This window comes from Ctenocephalides felis, unplaced genomic scaffold, assembly GCF_003426905.1.
Source record: "Ctenocephalides felis isolate EL2017-DRISC unplaced genomic scaffold, ASM342690v1 CF-g0.4_SCAFFOLD_01170, whole genome shotgun sequence".
In the NCBI taxonomy this organism is placed as follows: domain Eukaryota; kingdom Metazoa; phylum Arthropoda; class Insecta; order Siphonaptera; family Pulicidae; genus Ctenocephalides; species Ctenocephalides felis.
Genome location: NW_020537324.1, coordinates 84,952,749 through 84,978,956, shown reverse-complemented (window position 1 = coordinate 84,978,956; position 26,208 = coordinate 84,952,749). Strand labels below are relative to the sequence as shown.

At 28.6% G+C, this 26,208-nt stretch overlaps 1 protein-coding gene across 2 annotated transcripts in view; it reads left to right on the top strand.

The window, feature by feature from the left end:
• Positions 1–978: 978 nt before the first annotated feature.
• LOC113368122 (atrial natriuretic peptide receptor 1-like) overlaps positions 979–26,208 on the top strand; it is a 107,180-nt gene continuing 81,950 nt past the window's right edge. For both annotated transcript variants that reach the window (XR_003366345.1, XM_026609685.1), the window contains exons 1-4: positions 979–1,537; positions 4,304–4,493; positions 17,008–17,191; positions 17,281–17,489. Coding sequence is in view for 1 of the 2 variants with exons in the window: in XM_026609685.1 (XP_026465470.1) it covers positions 1,175–1,537; positions 4,304–4,493; positions 17,008–17,191; positions 17,281–17,489 (946 nt within the window). In the remaining variant the exon portion in view is untranslated. The remainder of the gene's footprint in view (positions 1,538–4,303; positions 4,494–17,007; positions 17,192–17,280; positions 17,490–26,208) is intronic.

Sequence of the window (26,208 nt, the reverse complement as noted above, 5' to 3'; positions counted from 1 at the left end):
TGTCGATAACATTTCATCAAAAATGAGACACAAGTACAAAACGAGGCACCCGAAGACAGACATTCACGTCTTGAAGAACAGAAGATGAAGAAAATAATAAATATTAAAAATATGAATTATTAATATATATTTTTATTTGAAAAATTCTGAACAGAAGACTGATGATAAAAGTCTAGTCTATTTTGTAAAAATATTACATTTGTTAAATTATTTATATAAAGCATTTATGTAAAATCCAACAAAGAACAGTATTGATGTAAATTGTTATAATAAATCACAGTGTTGTGTAATAATAATTTAGTTAATTGATATCTATAGTGCAAGAATTAATTTGTGATCAATTAAATTAATGTATATGTGTTATCAGTGCCATTATTTTTTAAAAGTATTTAAATAAAAACAGAATTTTAGAATGTGATTCAATTATTAATTGAAAAATAATGAAAAAACTATGGTGATTGGGTGTTGCTTTAAATATATTTTGTTGTTTAAATAAACAGTGTCTAGTGATATTTTAAAATTAAAAACAAACATTGAAACAATTTTTATAAACAAAAGTAAAATTGTAAAACTTTAGTGAGAATTTTAATATGAAATTTTATTAAAAATATTAATTGGAAAATATTTAAAAGACTGTAAACACATCAATTATAATGTATGGTTTTAGAACTATATTTTGTTGAGACATTTATTTTTAAAATATATGAACAATTTAAATAAAAAGTGTCTTGTGGAATTTTGAAGTGAAAGAAAACTCAATTTTGTGTTTATAAAAAAATGTTATTTATCAAACAAATTGTTTATGAAATGAAATTAACAAAACTTTAGTGAGAAATGCTGTTCTTGAAATAAAAACATAAACATGTATTTAATGATACTTTGAAGTCATTAGTCAAATTATAGTGTAAATGTAATAAATTTTTAATAGTGTTTTAAGTGACTCTTTTGAAGTTTTTTTAAAGACTGGTCATTTAAATGAACTATTAACAGATTTTAATATAATGTATAAACTAAGTCATTATTAATCTTTTCCTGAATTTCCTTCTAATTGTGTTATAAACTGCGTGGAAAAGTTATCAGTGTCAATTTTGGAAGTTATGATTTTCTAAAAGTGTTCAACGTTTTTCTAAAGACTGACTAAAAAGAAATCGAACTCTTACAATATTTTAATATAATGTGTAAACCAAAAACCATAAATTTCCTCCTAATTACAATAATTTTAATAAAAATGTGCAACTCTTCATCCCCTGTCGCCTATGGGCAGTGTCTACTAAGTGAAGAAGACACTGGACAGCCCAGAAAATGCGAGTCGCTCTGTGTCCAAAAATTGAAATCCGATGAAAATCCTTCGAATTTGGCCAAAAAATATAATCAGAATGATAAAGGATATTCGGATAATTATGCTGATCAGTATCAGGATCATGATTTAGAAGGAAATGCTACGAATTTTAGTAAAAATGCTTACGAATGGGTTTGCGAATTAAGGGCTGCTGTTCTGTTGCCGAATAATACGAATTATGATGCTGCCAGGCCGAAGGTAATAAAATTAATATTTATTTTATTATTTTATTTATTACATCTATATTCTTATTAAAATTGATTGTGTAAGAGGAAGTATGTGGTACATATATGTAAAAATTTAGATGGTTTATCCCCTGTTACGCATACCACATATAAATATTCCCGAGACGTATTGTGACAAAATAAATATTTATTTTATAATTTTATTTATTACATCCACCTTCTTGTTGAAATTAATTGTGGATGTGGAAGTGTTTGGTATATAAGTAAAAATCAATCACTTGAATCTCCAAATGTACCAAATCAATTTATATGAAATGAGTTTCAAATTGAGCTGACACTTGCAATAAATTCCGGGAACATTTATATGCGTTGCAGTGGGTAAACCATCCAAATAGTTTGTGTTACCTAATTCTTTCACATATATGCCACATACCTTTTTTTTGACAATTAGTTATTTTTGTACTAAAAATTGTCTAGAAATATTTTTTATGGGTTATGCCGGGTCAGCTAGTATACATACAAATCAGAAAAATTGTCATTTTTAACTTCCCGTAGGGTAGTTAGAGTAATGGGCCGAAAATCGAAAATGAAAATTTTTGCATTTTTCGACGTTTTGAAGGTTTCTGAACATTTTACTCGCATACCTCAGAAACTAAATGGATGTGTGTGTGTGTACGGGAAGTTCCAGCAATTTGCCTTAAGGCACGATGCCATACACCACTAGTTATTGATTTATTCATACTAATAAGCAACTAAATTTTCAACTAAATTGTTACTTTTGATAAAAATGAACTAAGTATTACATGCACACACATACATGCATTTTTCTTAAGGTATGCCAAGAAGTTCAGAAACCTTTGAAACTTGAACAATATGCAAAAATTTTAATTTTTAATTTTTACGACTGCCTAAGTCTGGAATATTATATCACTTAACCTTTGATGAAATGCAACAATATAACCTAATACGAGCTCAAGGGATTTATTTGTGCAATTCCATCAGTAACTACGATTGAATAAACAGCAAACGCAATTTCATTGATTAAAACTAAATATACTCGGAATTTACTACCTACGATATGTTAGTTTGTACAGAACTGCATAATATAATATAATATTAATTCAATGATATTATCTCTGAGTTGGAATTATGTTTACCAATGTCTTGTCCTAAACAAATTGATCGAAGGGAGAAAATCTAAGGGAAAAGGACTATATCTCAATTTGATGTTAAGGAATTGACTTAAGACTTCAATTGTGTATAAATTTATAAAATATAAAACAACTAATGGTGTATGGCATCTTGCCTTAAGGCAAAATGCTGGAACTTCCCGTACCGTAATGAAATATTCGGGAAATTTTAAACGTTTTCAAATATATTATTACAAATACTGTAACTTTCATTATTTTCGCATTAACTTGTTATATCTGAGCAAATCAAATGTAAATCATTTAATGAATCAAATTATCTTCAGAACATTAACAATCGTCATTTCATTTCGAATTTAATTTCAAAAAAATAGTTGCCTAATTTGCACAAAATTGAAAAAGTCCTGCATCGTCACAGTCTAAACGCATTTGCAAATAATTCTGTGCGACATTTTCACTTATACTGTGCTTAGCTTGGCGGCATTTTCACGTTTTTCAATCACATTTTTTCACTTGGCTAAACATTTGTACCAGAGTGGCGCTTAGACTGTGCTTAGGTTGGGTAATTTTTTTAATTTTTAATCCAAAATTACAAAAATATTTTATGAAAAATAAAAAAATAATAATTTTTAATTCTCAAAAGCAATTGTTTTGTCAATACAACAAGTGGAAAGTTTTTTAGATCATTCAAATCGGATACTCCGTTCTCTCAAAAACTCGATTTGTATTTTCTGCACTATTTGCTCCGTATCTCCGAAACGGCTGGACCCGCCTTTGCCAAAAACTAATCAGCTCATCCATTTTTTTTTAGGTATGCCAAAATGGTCAGAAACCTTCAAAACGTCGAGAAATGCAAAAAATTTTATTTTCGATTTTCGACCCATTGCTATAACTACCTTATGGGAAATTAAATATATGGAAAATTTAATTGGACAATTTTATATTTTCTCAAAGTTTCAAGTAATTTTGAATTGTTTGACACCATAATTGGAAAAACTTTGTGTTTTCCGCGACAATCATCCAAGCTGTTCCTTTATAATTAGAAGATAAGTGCGAAATATTTCATCCACGTTTTAGCCAAAATCCCGAATTTATTTAGAAAATTCAAAATTAATTCTAGTTATAATCGTGCTGATTAGATTTTAGTAGATATCGACCGTATTGCGATACAGTAGAACTCCAATTATCCGAATTAATGGAGACCGGGACCCATTCGGATAATCAAATATTCGGATAATCGGAGTTTTTTTTTTAAAATTGCCATGGAGAGAAAAAAAGTTACGTTTTGATATTGCACTTTTTTTTATTGAATTAAATGAAAGAAACATGATATTTTCACATGCTTCAAATATAAATAAAATGTACTTATGTACAAGTTTAGAAATGAAAATCATTGTTTTTCAAACATCTTCGTCAAATCAAAACAAACCATGTGCCTACACTGGCTTCGCTGGTGGAAGAATAATAGCGCACTTAGATTTTTTTGGACAATTTTTTTTCTGAAAGTGATTCGGATAATCGGCGATTCGGATAGTCGGAGTTCGGATAATTGGAGTTCTACTGTATTTTCCTAATTTATCATCTGCTATTATACTAAATAACTAAATGTATGTTTTTCCCTTGTTTACCAGGTTCTGCCCGTGTTAGAGTTGGCCCTCCAGAATGCCTACGAGATGGAACTGATTCCCCGTTTCGTCAGGTGGAAGTTCATCCACCGGGACGACGCCTGCGACTCGACGAGGGCGCAGGCGGCAGCAGGAATCGCGGTCGCCCGAGACTGTGCCCACGTCCTCTTCGGCCCTGCCTGCGACTACGCACTCGGTAAGGGATTGATTTATTTATATAAATATATACATACATAAACACACGTATTATAAAGTATTACCTGAAAGGTTTCAAAAATTCAAAATAGTTTTTTTTCTCTCATATTTTGGAACTTAGTATTTTGAACGGTGTGGCCTACAGTCGAGATGCATTTGTAAAATTCAAGAAAAACTGGAAAATCTTAATAAAATTATATAAACACAGTTAACGATTTACATATCATTTTATTCGTTATTTTATTCTGCATCTTTCGTACGAACAAAGTTTTTTCGTATCTTTTACAATTTCGCTTGTAGAACGCAATCTGTGTGAATATACAATTGTCGAAATGCAAAATACGGTTAGGTTAGAGCAACACTCCTCACGATTCGATATTTTTGTAAAGAAAACATATAAAGTATTATACATCGTTAGAAAGGTCTCAAAATTCTTAGTTTTTTTCCCATATATCGCAACTTCGAATTCCGAACGGTGTGGCCTACAGGCGAGTTGCCGTCGTAAAATTTCAGGAAAATCGAAAAATCTCGAGAAAATTATATGAACACACTTAACCATTCGTATACCATTTTATTCATAATTTTATTCTGCATCTTTCGTACGAACAAAGTTTTTTCGTATCTTTTACGGTTTTCATGTTATAGAGCAATATGTGTAGATGTTAACTTGTCAAAATGCAAAGTGCGGCTAGGTTGGAGCAATACTCCTCACGATTCGATATTTCTGTAAAGAAAACATATAAAGTATTATACATCGTTAGAAAGGTCTCAAAATTCTTAGTTTTTTTCCCATATATCGCAACTTCGAATTCCGAACGGTGTGGCCTACAGGCGAGTTGCCGTCGTAAAATTTCAGGAAAATCGAAAAATCTCGAGAAAATTATATGAACACACTTAACCATTCATATACCATTTTATTCATAATTTTATTCTGCATCTTTCGTACGAACAAAGTTTTTTCGTATCTTTTACGGTTTTCATGTTATAGAGCAATATGTGTAGATGTTAACTTGTCAAAATGCAAAGTGCGGCTAGGTTGGAGCAATACTCCTCACGATTCGATATTTCTGTAAAGAAAACATATAAAGTATTATACATCGTTAGAAAGGTCTCAAAATTCTTAGTTTTTTTCCCATATATCGCAACTTCGAATTCCAAACGGTGTGGCCTACAGGCGAGTTGCCGTCGTAAAATTTCAGGAAAATCGGAAAATCTCGAGAAAATTATATGAACACACTTAACCATTCATATACCATTTTATTCATAATTTTATTCTGCATCTTTCGTACGAACAAAGTTTTTTCGTATCTTTTACGGTTTTCATGTTATAGAGCAATATGTGTAGATGTTAACTTGTCAAAATGCAAAGTGCGGCTAGGTTGGAGCAATACTCCTCACGATTCGATATTTCTGTAAAGAAAACATATAAAGTATTATACATCGTTAGAAAGGTCTCAAAATTCTTAGTTTTTTTCCCATATATCGCAACTTCGAATTCCGAACGGTGTGGCCTACAGGCGAGTTGCCGTCGTAAAATTTCAGGAAAATCGAAAAATCTCGAGAAAATTATATGAACACACTTAACCATTCATATACCATTTTATTCATAATTTTATTCTGCATCTTTCGTACGAACAAAGTTTTTTCGTATCTTTTACGGTTTTCATGTTATAGAGCAATATGTGTAGATGTTAACTTGTCAAAATGCAAAGTGCGGCTAGGTTGGAGCAATACTCCTTACGATTTGATATTTCTGTAAAGAAAACATATAAAGTATTATACATCGTTAGAAAGGTCTCAAAATTCTTAGTTTTTTTCCCATATATCGCAACTTCGAATTCCAAACGGTGTGGCCTACAGGCGAGTTGCTGTCGTAAAATTTCAGGAAAATCGGAAAATCTCGAGAAAATTATATGAACACACTTAACCATTTTATTCGTAATTTTATTCTACATCTTTTATCCTGAATAATTTTTTTTCGTATCATTTACCGGTTAGCTTGTAGTATAGGATTTGTGTGAATATTCAAATGTTGAAATGCAAATTGCGATTAAGTTCCAACAACTATTCACATTATTTAATATTTTTATAAAGTCGCTATAATTGCTATTAAAAAATGAAAAAAATTAAAATTTACAAATTTATTTATCCAAATTCACCGGTATGCGTCTTGTGTAGATTTGTATTATTGCAACAATGTGCATTTTCTTAAATGCAAATTTGTGCTTAACAAGATGTTCTAGTCTAGAATTTTTTTAAATTGATTTTTGCTTTTGATATTTATAAAGTTTAACTATTCAAGAATATGTGTGCAAGAGAATTTTTCTAAATTTAATTTATATTTGAGGATATAGCCACGATAATCCTTCTGTTTCCTTTGAATGCGTTTTTTTAGAAACTGTTTTTTCCGATATAATACTTGAGATGTCTCAACTTCTACTGGACCGATTTACTTGAAAATTTTACATAGTCCTCTTTATAAACATCTCTTCACTAAAACTCCAATTTTTACTATTTTGAAAAAAATTGTGAATATCAAAAAGTTGAAAACTCTTTTTTCTTCAGACAGTCCTTATTTTGTGAAACAAAATTTAATATAATACAACTAATTATATTATATACAATTAATTAAAGAATTAATACTAGTCTATTTGTTATTCCAATGAAAAACTGCCTTTACTAAAACGTATAAATTGAAATGTGAATAGCTAAAAAAGCATTTATAAATTAATTTGTTAGTCTATCACGTTTTCTAAATATGACAAATTTAATTTAAATATACAAGGCTTCTATTTCCTTTATTTTTCATGCTATCTTTTATTAGATTCAAATATATATTTAGGTTGCTTGAGGTAAAGGTTTTATCTGAATATCATTATTATATTTTCATATCTCTTCTTTATATATTTACATAATAATCATTTACCCATATGATATAAAAAGGAAATAATCAAAAATATAAAACAGCGTAAAAGGATTCAAATCTGTAGTCTGGTAGTTTTTATCAAAGTCGTTTTTAATTTAGTAACAAATTGAGGTGTATGAACTTCTTATAGAAAAAATAATATTTATAAATTAAAATCTTACATTCATTCGCATTTCTTGTACGCTAACATCTACATCATAGGTTCTTTCATGTATTTTTATAGCCTTACGTGTGCCTATACGTTGCATTCTATACTACACGCCTTACATCTGTACCATACGCTATATTTCATTATATACTCTCAAATCCCTACATTGTACACCGAATACACCTAACCTATATCTACTATATATCCTATTACCTATATTTTTTTTACACGCTACATTAACCCTACCGAGAATCGAACCCGGGTCCGCCGCGTGGCACGCGACGACCTTATCCACTACACCACCGTAACGCTACAATCAACCGTCTTTTTTCGCGTGTCGTCGCGCCACCTTAGTATTAATTACCTAATTAATTAGAAAATGACCCGCGGAAACAACAGTGCGTCCCATATTATATTATTAATGGGGGTATCCGGTAGGGTAGTGGTTAAGGTGCGCGACTTCCACGCGGAGGTCTCGGGTTCAATTCCGCGTTATAGACAATAGATAATATATATAATAGGTAGAGATAATACATAGGGCGTAAGGTAAACTATATAATATAGGTGAATATATAAATTAGACAGTAGTATTTATAAGAAGTAAAAGGTCTGTAGGTTATATAATAAGATAATGACGGTATAGGTATCTCACGGTATGATAGATAATAGATATTTATCGATGATATACAATAATATAATGTAGTATGATAGGTAATAGGTTATCTATCATATTATTAGGTTAAGTCTTATAAAGTATTGTAATAAATCTTGAGTACTTTTATATCATAATAAATACCTGTAGGTATTAATGAATACAAATAATACCAGAATAAATATAATTAATGTCATTGAAGAATATAAATTATGTACTCAATGATTCCCTCATACTTGTACAATTTAATGTATAGACTAGCTGTATATAATAGAGTTAATTATATAATAAGTTATTATTAATAATATAATTATTATTATATATATATTATTATATATTATATATTATATATATATTATTAATTATATAATAATTATATAATATTACATTTGTGAGGTCTTATCGAAATATATCAAATTTTTTGAATCGGATTTTAAATTTCGGTATATAATAGAGTTAATTATATAATAAGTCAATATATTACATTTGTGAGGTCTTATCGAAATATATCAAATTTTTTGAACCGGTTTATGAACCGGATTTTAAATTTTAGCGTTCCGGCAAAAAAAATATTAGCACAACACCACTGGGTAGTACATAATATAATAAAAATTATTCGTTTTTTGTGTCTATTACACACTGTATACAAATTGTGTATATTTTTTTCATATATAGTATATAAATTGGTTTGATTTTCTTTCGACGACTTTGAATTTGATATTTCATTATTTAGCAATAAATAGAAAATTTAGGACATTTTTTTGGTTTTTGTCAAATAACTCAAAAATTTAATATGGAACCACCCCCTTTGTTTTGGATAGGGTGAAACTAGGTAAAATTTACAACATTTCACAGGGAACACTTTTAGAGAGTCCGAATTGCAAGTTTTGAATAAAACGACTTTGATTTCGATATTTCTTCATTCTTCCGCAATAAATAGAAAATTAGAGACATTTTTTTGGGTTTTGTCAAATAACTCAAAAATTTCATATGGAACCACCCCCTTTGTGTTAGATAGGGTGAAACTAGATAAAATTTACAATTTTTGTACAGTTTGTAGGACAAATAAAATACATCTTAAGTATGATTCTATCGATTGCAAAATTTATTCTGCTGTAGGGTTAAATTTAACATTAGTTGAAATGAATTTATTATTTAATATGGGTTATTGAAAAATCTTACTGTCAATATTAAGATAAACTTTTTAGTATTTTAGTTGTAATTTTTCAAACCAACTTATACATTTTAGTTTTTAAATTAAATTTTACGAAGGATAGGACTATAGCCGAAACGTATACATTTTATTATAAATTTAAAAAAATGCAAGTGTATATGTATTTTTATTCTCCTGGTACTAAGACTATGCTTCCATTACAAAACGACCTTAAGGCGTCTCCGTAAGCCAATCTGATCTTCAAAAGAAATGTTTTGTTTAAAATTGATTAAATTTAGAATCGAGGTAGAACAGACTATACACGTTTCTATCTATATATTCGTGTAGAATAATAATAATCTGACTGTTGTATATTTTAATTAGCCGTATCTTATCGATAACTGGACACCTATATCGATAACGATGATAGACTCGATCAAAATATACCCGACGATGAAAAATATATACCGAACAACCCGACAGGTCGACTCTGTATCAGGTTACATGACCTTAAATACACACACACACACACACACACACAAACACACACACACACACATATATATATATATATATATATATATTAACTGAAAATCTTTTTTTCTCAGAAAATGTTTCATGATTTTTTAATTATTTCATTCAACGTTTAGGCGCCAGTGTGCGATGTGTCTCCTATGGGATAAATACTATTTATAACATTTATTATACATTCATACTATAAATGAAGATGTATAAATTTTATACATACATACTAATTTAATTATTTAAATATTTAAATAATTCACTTTACTCTAGATAGGAGAATATTTTTGATGTATTTTATTTCTATGTGGATGAGAATGCGGAAAATATTGTCAGAAAACAAATCATATTTTAAATCTGTATGGAAAACTTCCGTTTTATATTCCTCTCATATTTCCATGATCACGAATATTTTCAAAAGATAAAAAAATATAATAATAATAATAATAAATAGTAGTTTGTCAGAAGGCAGGTCCATGGTATGAGAGCAACCACAAATCAATGATTCTTTTTTTCTCCTTCTTTATTATTCCCGGTTGAAGAAAATTTGAAGTTTTACTAATTATCATAGAAACTTTCTACTGGGCTCTTATAAATTTATTCTATTATTTTCGATCCTTGTTTAGCAATAAATATAAATTCACGTGTACTTGTTAACTTCCCGAAGGAGAAGTTTATGTTTTCATCAAAAAATCCGATTCGCTAATTTTATGTTTTCTCGACGTTTCAAGCCATTCTGAATCGAATGAGATCAAATTTGGAAAAAGTATGTGTGTGTGTGTGTGTGTGTGTGTGTGTATGTGAACAGATTTTTTGCCGTAAATCGACGTTTTCTCGAAAACGGCTGGGTCGATTTCAAAAATTTAAAAGCCATTCGATGTATCTCGACGAGAACTATTGTTTGTCAGTTTTGTGCGACGATCGGCCAAGCCGTTTCTTTATAAATAGCAGAAAAGTGAAAAAATTTTCGTCTACGTTTTAGCCCGCAATTCTGAATCGATTTTGAAAATTCAAAAACCGTTCGAAAGATATTGGTTGGGAATCGTGCTGATTAGTTTTTGGTAGAGATCGGCCGGGCCGTTTTCTTGTAATAAAGTTAAAAAAAAAAAAAATTCGACGATTTTTATGATTATTTTTTTGACGATAGATACCATAGTCTTCTAGATCATACTAAAATATTACGGCCCTACGATAACTGGTTCAGCTTTAAAAATTCGTCAAAGTTTGCAAAAATCAGTATGGTCTTTTTGGCATTTGTCAAAATTAGACTTTTGATCGACGTTTTCTCAAAAACGCCTGAACCGATTTTAGAAATTTAAAAGCCATTTGATGTATTTCGATGAGGACTATCGTTTGTCAGTTTTGTGCAACGATCTGCCAAGCCGTTTCTTTGTAATTTGAAAAAAACTTTTCGTCGACATTTAAGCTCATCCTACCGAACGATTTTAAAAAATCAAAAACTGTTCGAAAGATATTAGTTGGGAATGATACTGATTAATTTTAGGTGAAAATCTACCGAGCCGTTTTCTTGTAATTAACTGTTGAAAAAAGTGTTAAATTTTCGTCGACATTTAAGCTCATCCTACCGAACCGATTTTAAAAAATCAAAAACTGTTCGAAAGATATCATTTGGGAATGATGCTGATAAATTTTAGGTGAAAATCTACCGAGCCGTTTTCTTGTAATTAACTGTTGAAAAAAAGTGTTAAATTTTCGTCGACATTTAAGCTCATCCTACCGAACCGATTTTAAAAAGTCAAAAACTGTTCGAAAGATATCATTTGGGAATGATGCTGATAAATTTTAGGTGAAAATTTACCGAGCCGTTTTCTTGTAATTAACTGTTGAAAAAAAGTGTTAAATTTTCGTCGACATTTAAGCTCATCCTACCGAACCGATTTTAAAAAATCAAAAACTGTTCGAAAGATATCATTTGGGAATGATGCTGATTAATTTTAGGTGAAAATCTACCGAGCCGTTTTCTTGTAATTAACTGTTGAAAAAAAGTGTTAAATTTTCGTCGACATTTAAGCTCATCCTACCGAACCGATTTTAAAAAGTCAAAAACTGTTCGAAAGATATCATTTGGGAATGATGCTGATTAATTTTAGGTGAAAATCTACCGAGCCGTTTTCTTGTAATTAACTGTTAAAAAAAAATTAAGCCGTTTTTCATGGAACTTTTTTTGGCGATATACATCATGGTCTTATAGAACTTACTGTAATATTACGGCCTTACAACAAGTAGTTTAATTTTGAAAATTCGTCAAACTTTGCTAAAATTATTATCGTTTTTTTTTAAAGTAGGATTGATGAAGCATATTATTTACACATTTTTTTGATCAAGTCGATTATTTACACATATCGGGAAGTTCATGTAATTTGCCTCAAGGCTAAATACCAAACCAACTAGTTAACTTCCCGTAGGGTAAGTTATAGTAATCGCAAAAAAATCGAAAATGAAAATTTTTATATATCTTTACGTTTCAAAGGTTTCTGAACATTTTGGCATACCTTAGAAAAAATGGATGTATGTGTGTGTGTGTGTGTGTGTGTGTGTGTGTGTGTGTGTATGTACGTGTGTGTATGTATGTGCGGATACAAATTTTCGTCGACGATTTCGGGAACACGGATCAACCGATTTGAATAATTCAAAAAGCATTCGATTTGTATTGATAAGGAGACGTGCTGATTAGTTTTTGGCGGAGGCAGGTCTAGCCGTTCCGAAGATACGGGGCAAAAAGTGCCGAAAACGGTAACTCAGTTTTTAAGAGAACGGAGCGTCCGATTTGAATAATTCAAAAACATTTCACTTGTATTGACAAGATGAAGAATCGATAAAATTTTCATGAAGGTAGGTCTAGCGGTTTCGGAGATATGGAGGAAAAAGTAAAAAAATGAGCCATTTGGCGGTCAAAAATGATCATTAGACATATGCACATCAACTTATCAGATATTTTATAGAGATTTTAACAATAAGTATACATTTTGTTAACATTTCTATGGGTTCCGTACCAATGTTTACCGGTTAGAGAGCGACGCTGCGCTTACGCGCTTTATATTTTGTCCCTATGCAGTTAAAGTAGTACGATTGCTTTGAAAAAAAGTTCAGATCTTCCACAATATGTCAAAATAAAGAAAAAAAATTTTTTTTCAAAAAAAAAAATTATTATTATTTTTTTTTTTTTTAATTTTTTTTTCCAAAAAAAGTAATTTTTTGTCCAATTTATAATTTCTCAAAAATCTTATTTTTTTTCAAAGTAAATTTTTTTCAAAAATGTTAATCGTTTTTAAAAAAATAATAATTTTTGTTACGGGAAGTTCCTGCAATTTGCCTTAAGGCACGATGCCTTAATTGCCTTAAGACAAAATTCCACTTACAGCTAGTTTAAAATAAATCTGTGAATTTTTCCGACATTTGTGACATTTTTCATATTTTCCCTGGGATGGAATTCGACGCGTGCAAATGTCGCTCTTTACAAAATGTCAATTCGAATGGAAGAAATATAATACTAAAAAGTGATATTTGTCTCCGACAACGGAATGTAAAACATTAGAGAAATGACAGAGGCGATTTTATTTTTATGCAACAAGGGACATTTCTAAAGATGAGTGACATGAAAAATTTATAAAATTCTGATCGTCAAAGTTTTCTCACAAATAGCTGCATTAATTTCAAAAATTTATAAGACATTCGATGGAACTGGATAAGATCAGTTTTGTGCTACTATCGGCCGAGCCGTTTCTTTATTTTAGCAGAAAAGTGTAGAATAATTCACTCATAATAAATCCTAAGCTGATTTTGAAAATTCAAAAAGTATTTGAATAGACATCAGTTAGAAATCCTGTTGATTAGGTTTTGGCAAAGATACATCGGGCCATTTCTCATAATTGATTGTGAATTTTTTTTCGACAATGTCAATGAAATTTTGTATGACAATTACATACATTCATTCATTTTTTCTAAGGTGTGCCAAAATGTTCAGAAATTTCTGAAACGCAAAGATATATATAAAAAAGAGTGGACGCAAGGTTCACACGCGATTGAAGTAAAACTTATTTGCTATTGTACAAGATGGCATTTAAGTAAAAATAAATACATCATATAACAATTTTGAATAATGTTTATTAGTAAAATTTATACTTCAAATATGACATGATCGGTTTGTCATTGTAATTAGCATTTAGAAATGAATCTTCAATAGAGAAATGAAGTAATTGCTGATTAATAACTTCTATAATATTCGTTCACACAATGGATTATGTTAAACAACGCCTAAACAAATATTGTTTTCACAATTTCACTCATCATCATATAATATTAGTGTTTGAGGAACTTCATGTAATTAAAATTAACATACATTCATTGACTGCCTGTATTTTTTTTACTTTTTCGTTGGCGATATAATCCCATTCTTTGAGCAACTGTAATTATTATTATATTTTCCATTTTAATGACTTCAAAGATTTATAGAAACTACGAATAAAATAGAAATAATTTATTATCAATAAATTTAATTTATAATCAATAAACTTACGTTTAGTACACGACACAAATGTTTAATTTATTTTCTTATTTTCAAAGAACAGGGTAAAATATTCTTCTGATTCAGGCATTTTTTCATTAAATCAATATTTGTACTACGATGTAATTTTAAAATGTTTATTTATCTATCTATGTGGATTTCCTGTGGTGTAAGGGTATACATTTTCTTTGAACTAGTAAAATGTGTGAAATCATTAATGTGTAATAGATATATCCCCTAACACAAAATTCCACCATATTTTACCGTTTTCCTGTGAATTCCAGTTTTCTCTGTTGTGTAAAATCGGAAAATCGTTTGCATAATATTCAGAGGGAAACAATTTACGACATGTGAAACATATGAAAACGCGCGTAACGAGGCGCTTTCGCATTTGTCAACTATTATCGCAGAAATATTATACAAATACATAATACATATGTATACATTGTAGATGGACTCTCAAATACATACCACTAGGATATACATACATATATTATTTTCTACATATATGTATTTTGTGCTTGTTTGCTCTTTTCCGAGTGACAGCATATGCAAAACTTCACATGAAAATTTTCCCGCTCGACGGCAGAGAAAATTATATTCAAAATGGGGATTATAATAGATACGTGCGTTGACAATATTATTAAGAGGAAATTATTATACATGTGTCCGATAACAGTAATAATGAATTTTCGATTATAAAAATATATTGCACAATAATAATTTATAAGGTGATAGATATAAATTCAATTTGTTTGTATCACTTGCTCTAGAATTGGTTTCAGTAGAATTGTAGACCTTTGTCATTTAGGGACCAATTCTCGCATAAAATAAAAATTATGGTTCTATCTTCGTATGAGTTGGTAGTAACAGACTGAAAATCCAAAAAACAATCGAGACAGCAATTATCATTTTATTTTAGTATATGTATGTATATATATATATATATATATATATATACACAAGTCGTAATGTAATATGTAAGGAATATGAAGCATTTAGAGTGAAGATAATGCAATTTTATGCATCTTGCAGAAAATCCTTTGTCGGCAAAATAAGAGATTTCCTTCCTTTGAGAGAAATTCAAATTCAGAGAGAGTAGAGAGAATTTCTAATATTCGTTTAAGACTGACTAAAAGCACATACATATTGTCTTATGTGAGGCACCCTCATGTAATGACATATACATTGAATTAGGGATGTTTATATACGTACACATACATATGTATATATATACACATATACATTTATATATATATATATATATATATTTATTTATATTATTACATTTATTTTATTATATATACATTTATATGTATGGAAAGCAACATGTTTCATATTTACATGTGTCGTTTCAACGCACATATGAATAAATCAAACACGATAAAAAATCATTATTTTTATATGCAATATTACTATTGTTATTACCTTACTGAAATAAAAGCTTATATCAGATTTGTTATTTTTTGTTTCCTCGACGTTCCAAGTCATTCTGAATCGCTTGAGACCAATTTTAGAAAAATTGTAAGTGTGTGAGTGATAAAATGACTTTTTTTTGAAATTTTATTATGTATGCACCGAAGTTATACATTGAAAAACAATTCGATGTAATTCGGTTAGGACAATGACACCGTTAATTAGATTTTATACCCATAATGCAACATGCCACTTACACCTAGTCTTATTCATCCATAATTATTGCTTGCACTTTCCATGGTAAAAAATTAGCTATTATAAAAATGATGTCTGATTAAGATATTTAAATTTGAGAGTTCCAAATAAGTACAACATACCTATACAAATACTAAATCTCAAAACGAATGATGATATAAGGTTTATGAATAATATTTTTTTTCAATTATAAATTATAAATTAAATTAAATTATTAATAATAAATCCTAATACTCACAGATGCTTCTGAGGCGCGGAGTACCCTGCAAAAAAAAAAAAAATAATTAGTATAGTATATATAATAAACTATATTATATACTAATACTAATTATTATTTTTTTAGCGAAAATAATTCATATTTTATTTTTAATTCTGACTAAAGTTCTAATATACTTTAAACAAATAATTTCAACTTTGCAATTCAGTTTATATAATTCTCATAAATATTAGACAATGTTACAATATTTATAATAATCTATTTGAAAACATTGAATATTCCTCGAACATTTCGTTACGGTACGGGAAGTTCCAGCAATTTGCCTTAAGGCACGATGCCATACACCCCACTAGTTCTAATTATAATAATAACTAGAAACTATGTCCCAAATTTGTGTGTACAACTTTGCTTCCGCCGTTTTTACGATACGAATTCCTTACAATAAAGGTGGAAGCAAAGTTGTATGTTTGAAAATGCGTTTTTAAGTATACCGAGTAGCTGTAGAGCATAATGATGTTAGAAAGCATTGTTAATAATTTAATTTTGAACTTTACCGAATACATACTTTAAATCGAAAGAATAGTTTAGAAGTTACAAGCAATAAAGTAAAAATGAATAAGAATGAATGAAATGAATTTAATTACTTAATATTCTATATACGTTATTATATAAACTATAAAATATAGTTAATTATTTTTTAGCTTCGGTGGCTCGAGTGATAAAGTACCAGCAAACGTATGGAACGCCCCTGCTGACCGTTGGGGGGCTCACCTTTGATTTTTCCGAAAAGAAAACCGAATGTAAGGACGAATACTATATGCTGGTCAGGACCGGAACAGTCGGATTCAGGGACTACGCCTTTTTTGTCATGGACTTAATGAAAAGGTAAGAGTAATAGAAATATATATAGGTAATTTACCACAATTTTTATATATTTAATATAAATTATTTCATTATTATTTCTATAATTCTAGGTATAATTGGAGAAAAGTCCTGGCGATCTACGAGGTGGCTGGCCAGTCCCACGTGGCTGGCAAACACACCTGCCACCTGATGATGAAAACTCTTGTCGAATACCTGAAGAAGGACACGAACCTGACTTTTAGCGCCTGGGACACTTCCCAGAACGCGCACAACACTATTAAGGAAAATTTGAAAATCGAAATGGGAATGTCTTACACAGGTAAGGTAATTGATAAGTTTGTATTTGGATGTTTTTGAAATACGGTGGAAAACTTATTTATCCGGGATTCGAGCCGAGTTGAGAATTTTCACCGTGAGATGTCCGTGGTGTTTGGGGTTTTCCAAGCGCTTTTCCTTGGGTTCATAGATTCGATAAATTTGAATCTTGAGTGGTGCTATTTATTGCATTATCCTATTATTTAAACATTATTATTATTGTAAATGTTTTTTACAAATACCCATTCGATTCAAATGGCGTTATTTTTGTTTAAAATATCATTTGCATTTATTTAATACTGAGAAATTTGAGAATCTTATATTAAGGTAAATCATACGTCCTGGATTTCCACTTTTCGTTCCAGATATTTCTATAAGCGATATTTATTCTCTTTTTATTATGTGGAATTATTTATACAAATTTTGATCTTAGAATTTTTTACGATTTTAGAATTGGATAACACGTTATTCACATATTATTTATACATAATTATTATTGGTAATTTTGTTGCTAAGATTATTAAGTTGGCCGGAACAATCCCGGATTTGAACCTACCGTTCCGGATTTAGGTTTTTTCAGCAATTTATATTCCGGATTGTTTAAATAATATCTGTTCTTGATTTAGGTTTTTGACCAATATCTGGCGATTTAGGATTATCAGCATTATATGTATATGTTTTCTGGTAAAATACATATCGAATTTAGGTTTTTCAACAATATCCGTTCAGGATTCAAGTTTTTTGGCACGATCTATCCCGGATTCATGTTTTATGTCACAATCTATCCAGGATTTGTGATTTTCAGCAAGATATTCCACTGATTCAGGTTTTTGACCAATATCTGACTCCGATTCAGTTTTTTCAGAAATGTCTGTCTCTAATTCAAGTTTTTTTTTAGCAATATTTGTCCAGGATTCAGTTATTTTAGCTATATCTATCTTGGATTTAAATTTGTTTTAGTAATATCAGTCTTGGATTCAGTTTTTTCAACATCTGTGCTAGATTCAGGATTTTCAGCCAAATATATTCCGGATTCAGGTTTTTTCAGGATTTTCAGCCTAATATATCCCGGAGTCAGGTTTCTTCACCATCATCTGTCCCAGAATTACGGTTTTCGGTAACATCTATTTTTGATTAAGGTTTTTCTGTAACATTTGTCCCGGATTTAAGGTTCCCGTCTCAGATTGCCCCAATTTTTGAAAAGGTTCTTATTCTAAATATTTATTTTTAATCTTTTACAACTAGAATTATTTTTAAAACATTCTAGCACAAACTTTTGCACATATATTATTTTAAATATATAAATTCAAATATCGATTTATCCAAAATATCAACATACCCAAATAGATAATTTGTTGACAAAATGTCTATTAAAGTTCACGCGACTGTGATGGCGACATCAAAGCTAGATTTTCCAATACAATTTTCAATCTATCGGAAATGTAAAATTAATATTTTGCACGTGGAACGAATCAATCAACGGAATCCAAATTTAGATGAAAATGTAAATAATATAAATATGTTTATGTAAAGAATAAATATCATCGGAATAAATATCAATTGAAGAGATGAAAGGATGAAATTGTATTTTGGAATCGTTCGATTAATAGAAGTTATACATTTTGGGAAAAATGTACAAAAATGATTAATTTGTATCTACAGACGAGCTAATTTTTATGATATAAATTGAAAAATATTACATGAATTATACATATTGCTTATTATATATATATACAAGGTGTCCCAGAACTCAACGGAGTGATAGTATTGACAGTAACTATCTTGCAAAAAATTAGAACAAAAAAATCTCACGTTGTTTGGAAATTATGAGCTTTTTAAGTGCAGTAAATTGTGATCGTTGTGGTTAATTTTTATGAAATTTGTTCATTGATCTTTGTTGAACTATGAATTAAAAATTTTTAAATTCGGTCGAATTTGAGAAACCCTCATTTAAAATAAAAATTACAAAAGTGTGTTGATGTTTTATCAAAAGTTGGCACATTTAATCAGGATTATAAAATGGTAAAATACTTGATGGTTTCACATAGAAAAATTTTGAGTTAAATTCACAGTTACAGCCAATATTATAACCTCGTTTTGAGTGGTCGTTGAGTTCTGGGACACCCTGCATACAAAGGTCTTTTAGAATATCTTTGGTACTAAATCAACTCTTAGACAACCACCTGTTCACCTGAATAACTCCTGTATTTGTTCTGACCCAAAAGTTAAATCTCACAGGTTCAAGTTTATATTAAAATACATGGTAATTAACAAAGCTATGAAACGAACATATATAGGTACACACACACATACATACATACGAATATATATATATACTAGCCGGCCCCTGACAATCGTCCTCCAGACTCGTTCACAAATCAAAAATTCAAATTTTTTAATGTGCTATATTTTGATATGTCTTTTTTAATGCTTTTGTTACACACGTACAGAATTTAATTTTTGTAAGTTTGACCGATTAAAAACTTGGTAATTAAAAATTTCTATATCGTCTATCATTCCGTTTAGAAACTTCTAAATTGCAACAATCAGAGACTTACACAATATATGTTATTTCTATTAAGATCTCATCTGAGACTTCTAAATTTTTCTTAATAATATTATATCGTTTCTGAGTTTCATTGAATGTTTAGCATATTATCACACATTGTGTTGTTTTGTATGTGGATTTATTAGTGTACTGTATATAGTATGCTAATAAATAATTCATAAAATCAAAACGCGTTTTAGTTTAGAACACAAACACTCTATTGTATTTCGTTTGTGCAATCAAAGTTGAATCAAATACAATTTGGTGGTGCACATGAACCGAGATTTCGTAGAATTTATATGGAAAATCATTTGAATAATTTGAACAATACTAAATATACACAATGTGTATGATATACACACAAATAGGTATATATATATATATATATATATATATGTATATATATATATATATATATATATAATAATTAGATTTTTTTGTTTCACGTTGAGATATATCTTGAATAATAATTTTCAGCCTGTCGTCGAAATGAAAGAAACAAATAAATAAAAATATTTATTTATAATATACGTTTTGACACGGATTGTATGTCATCATTTAGCAATTTTTTATTAACAGTATCACACCAGGAAAAAACATTTTTTCAATAAATATATATAGAAAAACCAATCATACATTACATATGTCTGTGTATATATATATATATATATATATATATATATATATATATATTAGGATGGTCCTCAATATGGACATTTTCGAATTTTCTTGCTCTCAGCGGCTCAAATGCTTTTATAAAACATATCAAATTTTTATCAATTTTTTGTTAATAATTAAAATTTGCAAATACAATATTATTCACTCAAAATTTTGATTCACTTGTTGCTAAATTACAAAATTCTAAAAAGCAAATGGAATTTTACCCATGTTTTTTATTTAAAGAAACTTTGGTCAGAGTGCTTTTGTATTAAAATATTGTATTATTATATATAATATAATATTATATATGAGTCAAGACATACATGTTTACATACTAGATTTGAAAGGAAAAAAAAGTTATATTAAAGGGGCATGTAGTTCTGATTGCGGTTCTTTATAAGAAAAAACTATTCCTCTGATGTTCTATCCTTGATTATATTTTTTTTAGAAATCAATTAGATGATTGCATAAAAGATTATATACAGATTACACCTAGATAATCCTTATTATAAAATTTCATATATACAAGTTCGTAAGATTATAAAATTGTGTCGAGGATAGCAGCATTTAATTAGATGATTTAATATATATATATATATATATATATATATATATATATATATATCAAATTATCAAATTTTACTCTTATAATTCAAAATATTTTAATAATCTTATATCTTATAAATTTTACCTTTTTTTTAAATCAAACTATTTTTATCATTTATAATTTAATCGTTTTCTAATTACATATATACTTATACATATACATATATTAATCTTACTCTTATGGAATTTTACTTTTATGAAATTTTATGGAATTTTACTCTTATAAAATCTTACTCTTACGAAATTTTATCTTTACTCTTATCAAATTTTACTCATATAATTCAAAATATTTTAAAAATCTTATATATTATAAATTTTACCTTGTTTTAATTCAAATAATTTTTTATCATTTATAATCTAATTGCTTTGTAATTATTATACAATTGTATTTAATTATCACATACTTTTACTCTTGTAAATTGGATAATAATTCAATCATTTATAATTCAATTTTCTTTGATTTTTAATTTAACATTTGTCATATGAACTTTCAATAGTATAATTGTGATATAAAATATAATTAGTTCTCGTTTTTGTATTAAATAAATGAATGATGGCAAGAAACAATGGAAGGCTATTTTAAAATTTAATTTTATACAAACCGAAACCGTTATAAAATATAATATTATTTATATTATTTATATTTATATATGTATGTTTGTGTGTGTGTGTACATGAATATAATTCAAAATTTCCCTCTCGATATAGAGATGAATAGATTGTGTGTTGGGAAGAAAAACAGACCTATAAAAGATTGAATGAAAAAAACACGAGGGAAAATGGCGAGGGCAAATTACCAATTATTTCAACATAATATACAGAAAATATGGAGAACATGAAAAATATGCCGACACAATTCCAATGTTAATAAAAAAAACATTTATATATATTTATATATATAAAAAATTTAATATATATATATATATATATATATATATATATATATATATATCTGTATATATACAAATATATTTGTACATTAGCACTGCATTAAAAACGTTATTGGCTGGGTGTATAAATGTATGTATATATAAATATTCGAGTCTGTGTATATATAAATATATAAATAATAGCATATATAAATAGTGTTGGCAGCCTGGTTTAGATATTAATCAATTTTTTGCTGGCCCAACGAACAAGAGAGGATTATACGCCTAGTTAGTTCCTTGCAAAAACATACTCATTTAGTCCAGAAGTTATATATACATACATATTTATATTTATATGTATATATATATATATATATATATATATATATATATATATATATATTAGGGTGGTCCTTAAAATGTTCATTGTCGATTTTCCTTGCTCCCAGGGGCTCAAATGGTTCCAAATTGATAAAAAACAATTCTCTGAAAGTTTTAGCTCTTAATATTAACGTTTAGATAGAGCGCAATTCAATCAAAGTTTGTATGGAAAGAGCATGGAAAAAATTTTGAAAATTTTAAAAAAATGTGTTAGGTATAACTTAGCGGCAAATGAATGAGTTTTATTCATTCATTTGTTCGCTAAATTACATCTAAAAAACATTTTTACAATTTTTGAAAAATTTTCCATGCTATTTCCATACAAAACTTTGATTGAATTGCGCTCTATCTAAACGTTAATATTAAGAGCTAAAACTTTCAGAGAATTGTTTTTTAACAATTTGGAACCATTTGAGCCCCTGGGAGCAAGGAAATTCGAAAATGACCATTTTAAGGACCACCCTAATATATATATATATATATATATATATATATATATATATATATATCTGGTGATGAAAGAAATATAATTACAAACAGAAAAGTTCTACATACAGAAATACATACAGTTCGTTAAAAATAGTATGTTGTGTTTAAAAGTTACTTCTATACGTATTATACGGCTTTCCTCATTGTTTCAGACAAATTATTTAAATAGTCAGAAAATATGCTATGAATGAAACACTTTATTAACAAAAATTATATTTGTGAAATATAATTAATTATTTACCTTTGAAAATAGAACTAAAATTAAATGCAACCCCTATAAACATGTAAAGTTTGACTTTTTAATTTCCCGTAGGGTAGTTATAGTAATGGGCCGAAAATCGAAAATGAAAATTTTTGCATTTCTCGATGTTTTGAAGGTTCCTGAACATTTTGGCATACCTCAGAAAAAATAGATATGTGTGTGTGATTCTATTGATAGGGAGATGTGCCGATTAGTATTTGGCAAAGGCAGGTTCCGCCATTTCGAAGATCCAGAGCTAAATGTGCAAAAAATGGCAGTTTTTAAGTAAAATAAGAGTCCGATTTGAATGATCTAAAAAGCTTTAAAAAATTATTACATCTTTTTTTATTTTCCATAAAATATTTTTCGAATTTTGGATTAAAAATTGAAAAAATGACCCAGACTAAGCACAGTCTAAGCGCCACTCTGGTACAAATGTTTAACTAAGTGCGTTTAGACTGTGCACTTTTTCAATTTTATGTAAATTGGGCAACTATTTTTTTGAAATTGAATTCGAAATGAAATGACGATTATTAATGTTCTGGATATGAATTGATTTAGGATTTGTTTACATTTGATTTGCTCAGATATAACAAGATAGCAAAAACAATAAAAGTTACACTATTTGTAATAATATATTTGAAAACGTGTAAAATTTCTCGAATATTTCATTACGGTACTTCCAGCAATTTGCCTTGGCACGATGCCATACACCTTACTAGTTTAAATTATTTTATACAATTTTTTAAAAAATCAATGTTAGTTTTATCAAATCTCTTGCATACTTTACCCATCTATATATAATTTTCATTATTCAAATTATTTTATGATTTTTCCGAATTGCTAATGCATAATTTTATATTTTGCATAATGAACCGAATTATTTAAATTATTTTGCGATTTCAATTGTGAATATTTACATTTGGTTGCTGCTATCATATGCATGAGCGGGAGCGGTTCATATTTTGTGCAGAAATGCACAAACGGCAACAATGTCATTCCTTTGCAGAGGAGGAAAACTGAAATCTTATTTAATTGTTATAGTTTTTTCACTTTTTTTGTTTTTATTTCCCAATTTTAATTGTATTGTGTAAACAAATTGAATTTCACAAAATATCTTCAAATTCAAATTTTTATTTTATCATGTTATCCAATTTGATTTTAAAAATCAACTTCACACTCGTATCTGAGCGTTTTATTATTGTGAAGTTGATACTTAAAATCAAATTGGATAACATGATAAAATGAAAATTTGAATGTAATCAAATTGGTTAATACGAAAATAAAAAAAATCTAATGTAAACATAATTCTTAAAATCGTATGGGATAATATAGAAAACATTTCCCAAAATGTTTAATGTTCAAAGTATCTCATTTTATTTCGTAAAATAATTCAGTTTGCTCGTCTATAGAGTCCTTTCTCTGTTTCATGCCATGAAATACAAGGTTTGCTTGACAGTAGAGTCCTATTTTATTTTGTCTTGTATTTTAGTTTGCTCGCCAGTAGAGTCATTTTTTACTTAGTCTTAAATTTCAATTATCTAGTAAATAGTACTCAGTTTTGCCTTGTATTTTAGTTTACTCACCTGTAGAGTCTTGTTTCATCTTTTATTTCAATTTGCTCGTCAGTAGAGTCCCTTTTTCTTATTTTTACTTCAGCTCTTGAGTAGAGACTTCGTTCTGCAAGTACAGGCCCAAACCCTTGTAGTTTTTTAAAAGTTTACTTGGTATTAACAAAATTGACGAAAGTTTATAATAAAATGAAAAGTACTTAAAACTCTTTGGCTCATTTTTTTAAGTTCTTTGTTAATATTAAAAATAATGTCGTATTTTATTTACTCAAAATTATTTTATTGGGACTTTGTTATTAACAAAATGGACGACAATCTGTCAATATACCCACGCGAAAATATTTTAATAAGTTGTTTTTAAAATACAAATTTAATAAAAATACTTGAAACACTTCTGCTCATTTGTTGAATTTTTAATTTAATTAAGTTGATATTTCAAAAAATGTCTTATTTCAATCAATCAAAATTTTATTATTGACACTTCATTATCAACAAAATGGCCGACAACTTGTCAATATAAAAACGCGAAAATGTTTGAAAAAGTTGTTTTTAAAATACAAATTTAAGAATAACTTTATCGATTTGTTGTATTTTTAATCCATCGTTCATTTTAATATAGAATGTAATATTAATTTCAATAATGTATTGAATTTTCTTGCATTTGCCAATTAAGACTAATTTAATTATTAAGTTGTCACCACCTGTCGCGCAGACTGCACGTCTCCGCCCCCAACTTCACAACAGTTTCTTTCGAATCGCTTCAGTCGCGACTCGGACGTCGTGTTGAACGGTTTGCGAGTGAAAATTTACACCGCCGGAACAATTTTACGGTCGCACGTGAACTACGAAATACGAAACGAAGGATAAATTAATTATTTCAAAGTAAAAAAGAAGTTATAAAATAATAGTGCTTTTTGAAATTGATTAAAACTTGAATTTTGCGTAATGAAATTTTGAACTTTAGTGCTTAAACGTGTAAAGTGACGTGAAGTACGAAGCGATATAAACGAAAGTGCAAAAACAAACTTATCGACTAATTTAATTTAATTAAACAATTTTCTTCTCCCTATTAATTTGATGCATCTTCATCATCACTTTTCAGTTTAATATGCTTCTATCTATTTTATTACCCGCGCGAAAATAAATCTACTTCGTATTTTATTGCGAAGTCTAATAAAATTTCATCATTTATTATCGATAGCTGTTACGAAAAGCAATAAATTTTCAAAATGCCACTTATAGCTGTAGTTCAAGAAAACTTTATGAAAAGAAACTTTATGCTTTTAAACTTCGAACTTTACGCCAGCAGTTTTTTCTTTAGACGACTTCGGTAAATCATTTTCGTGTCAGAAAAATGA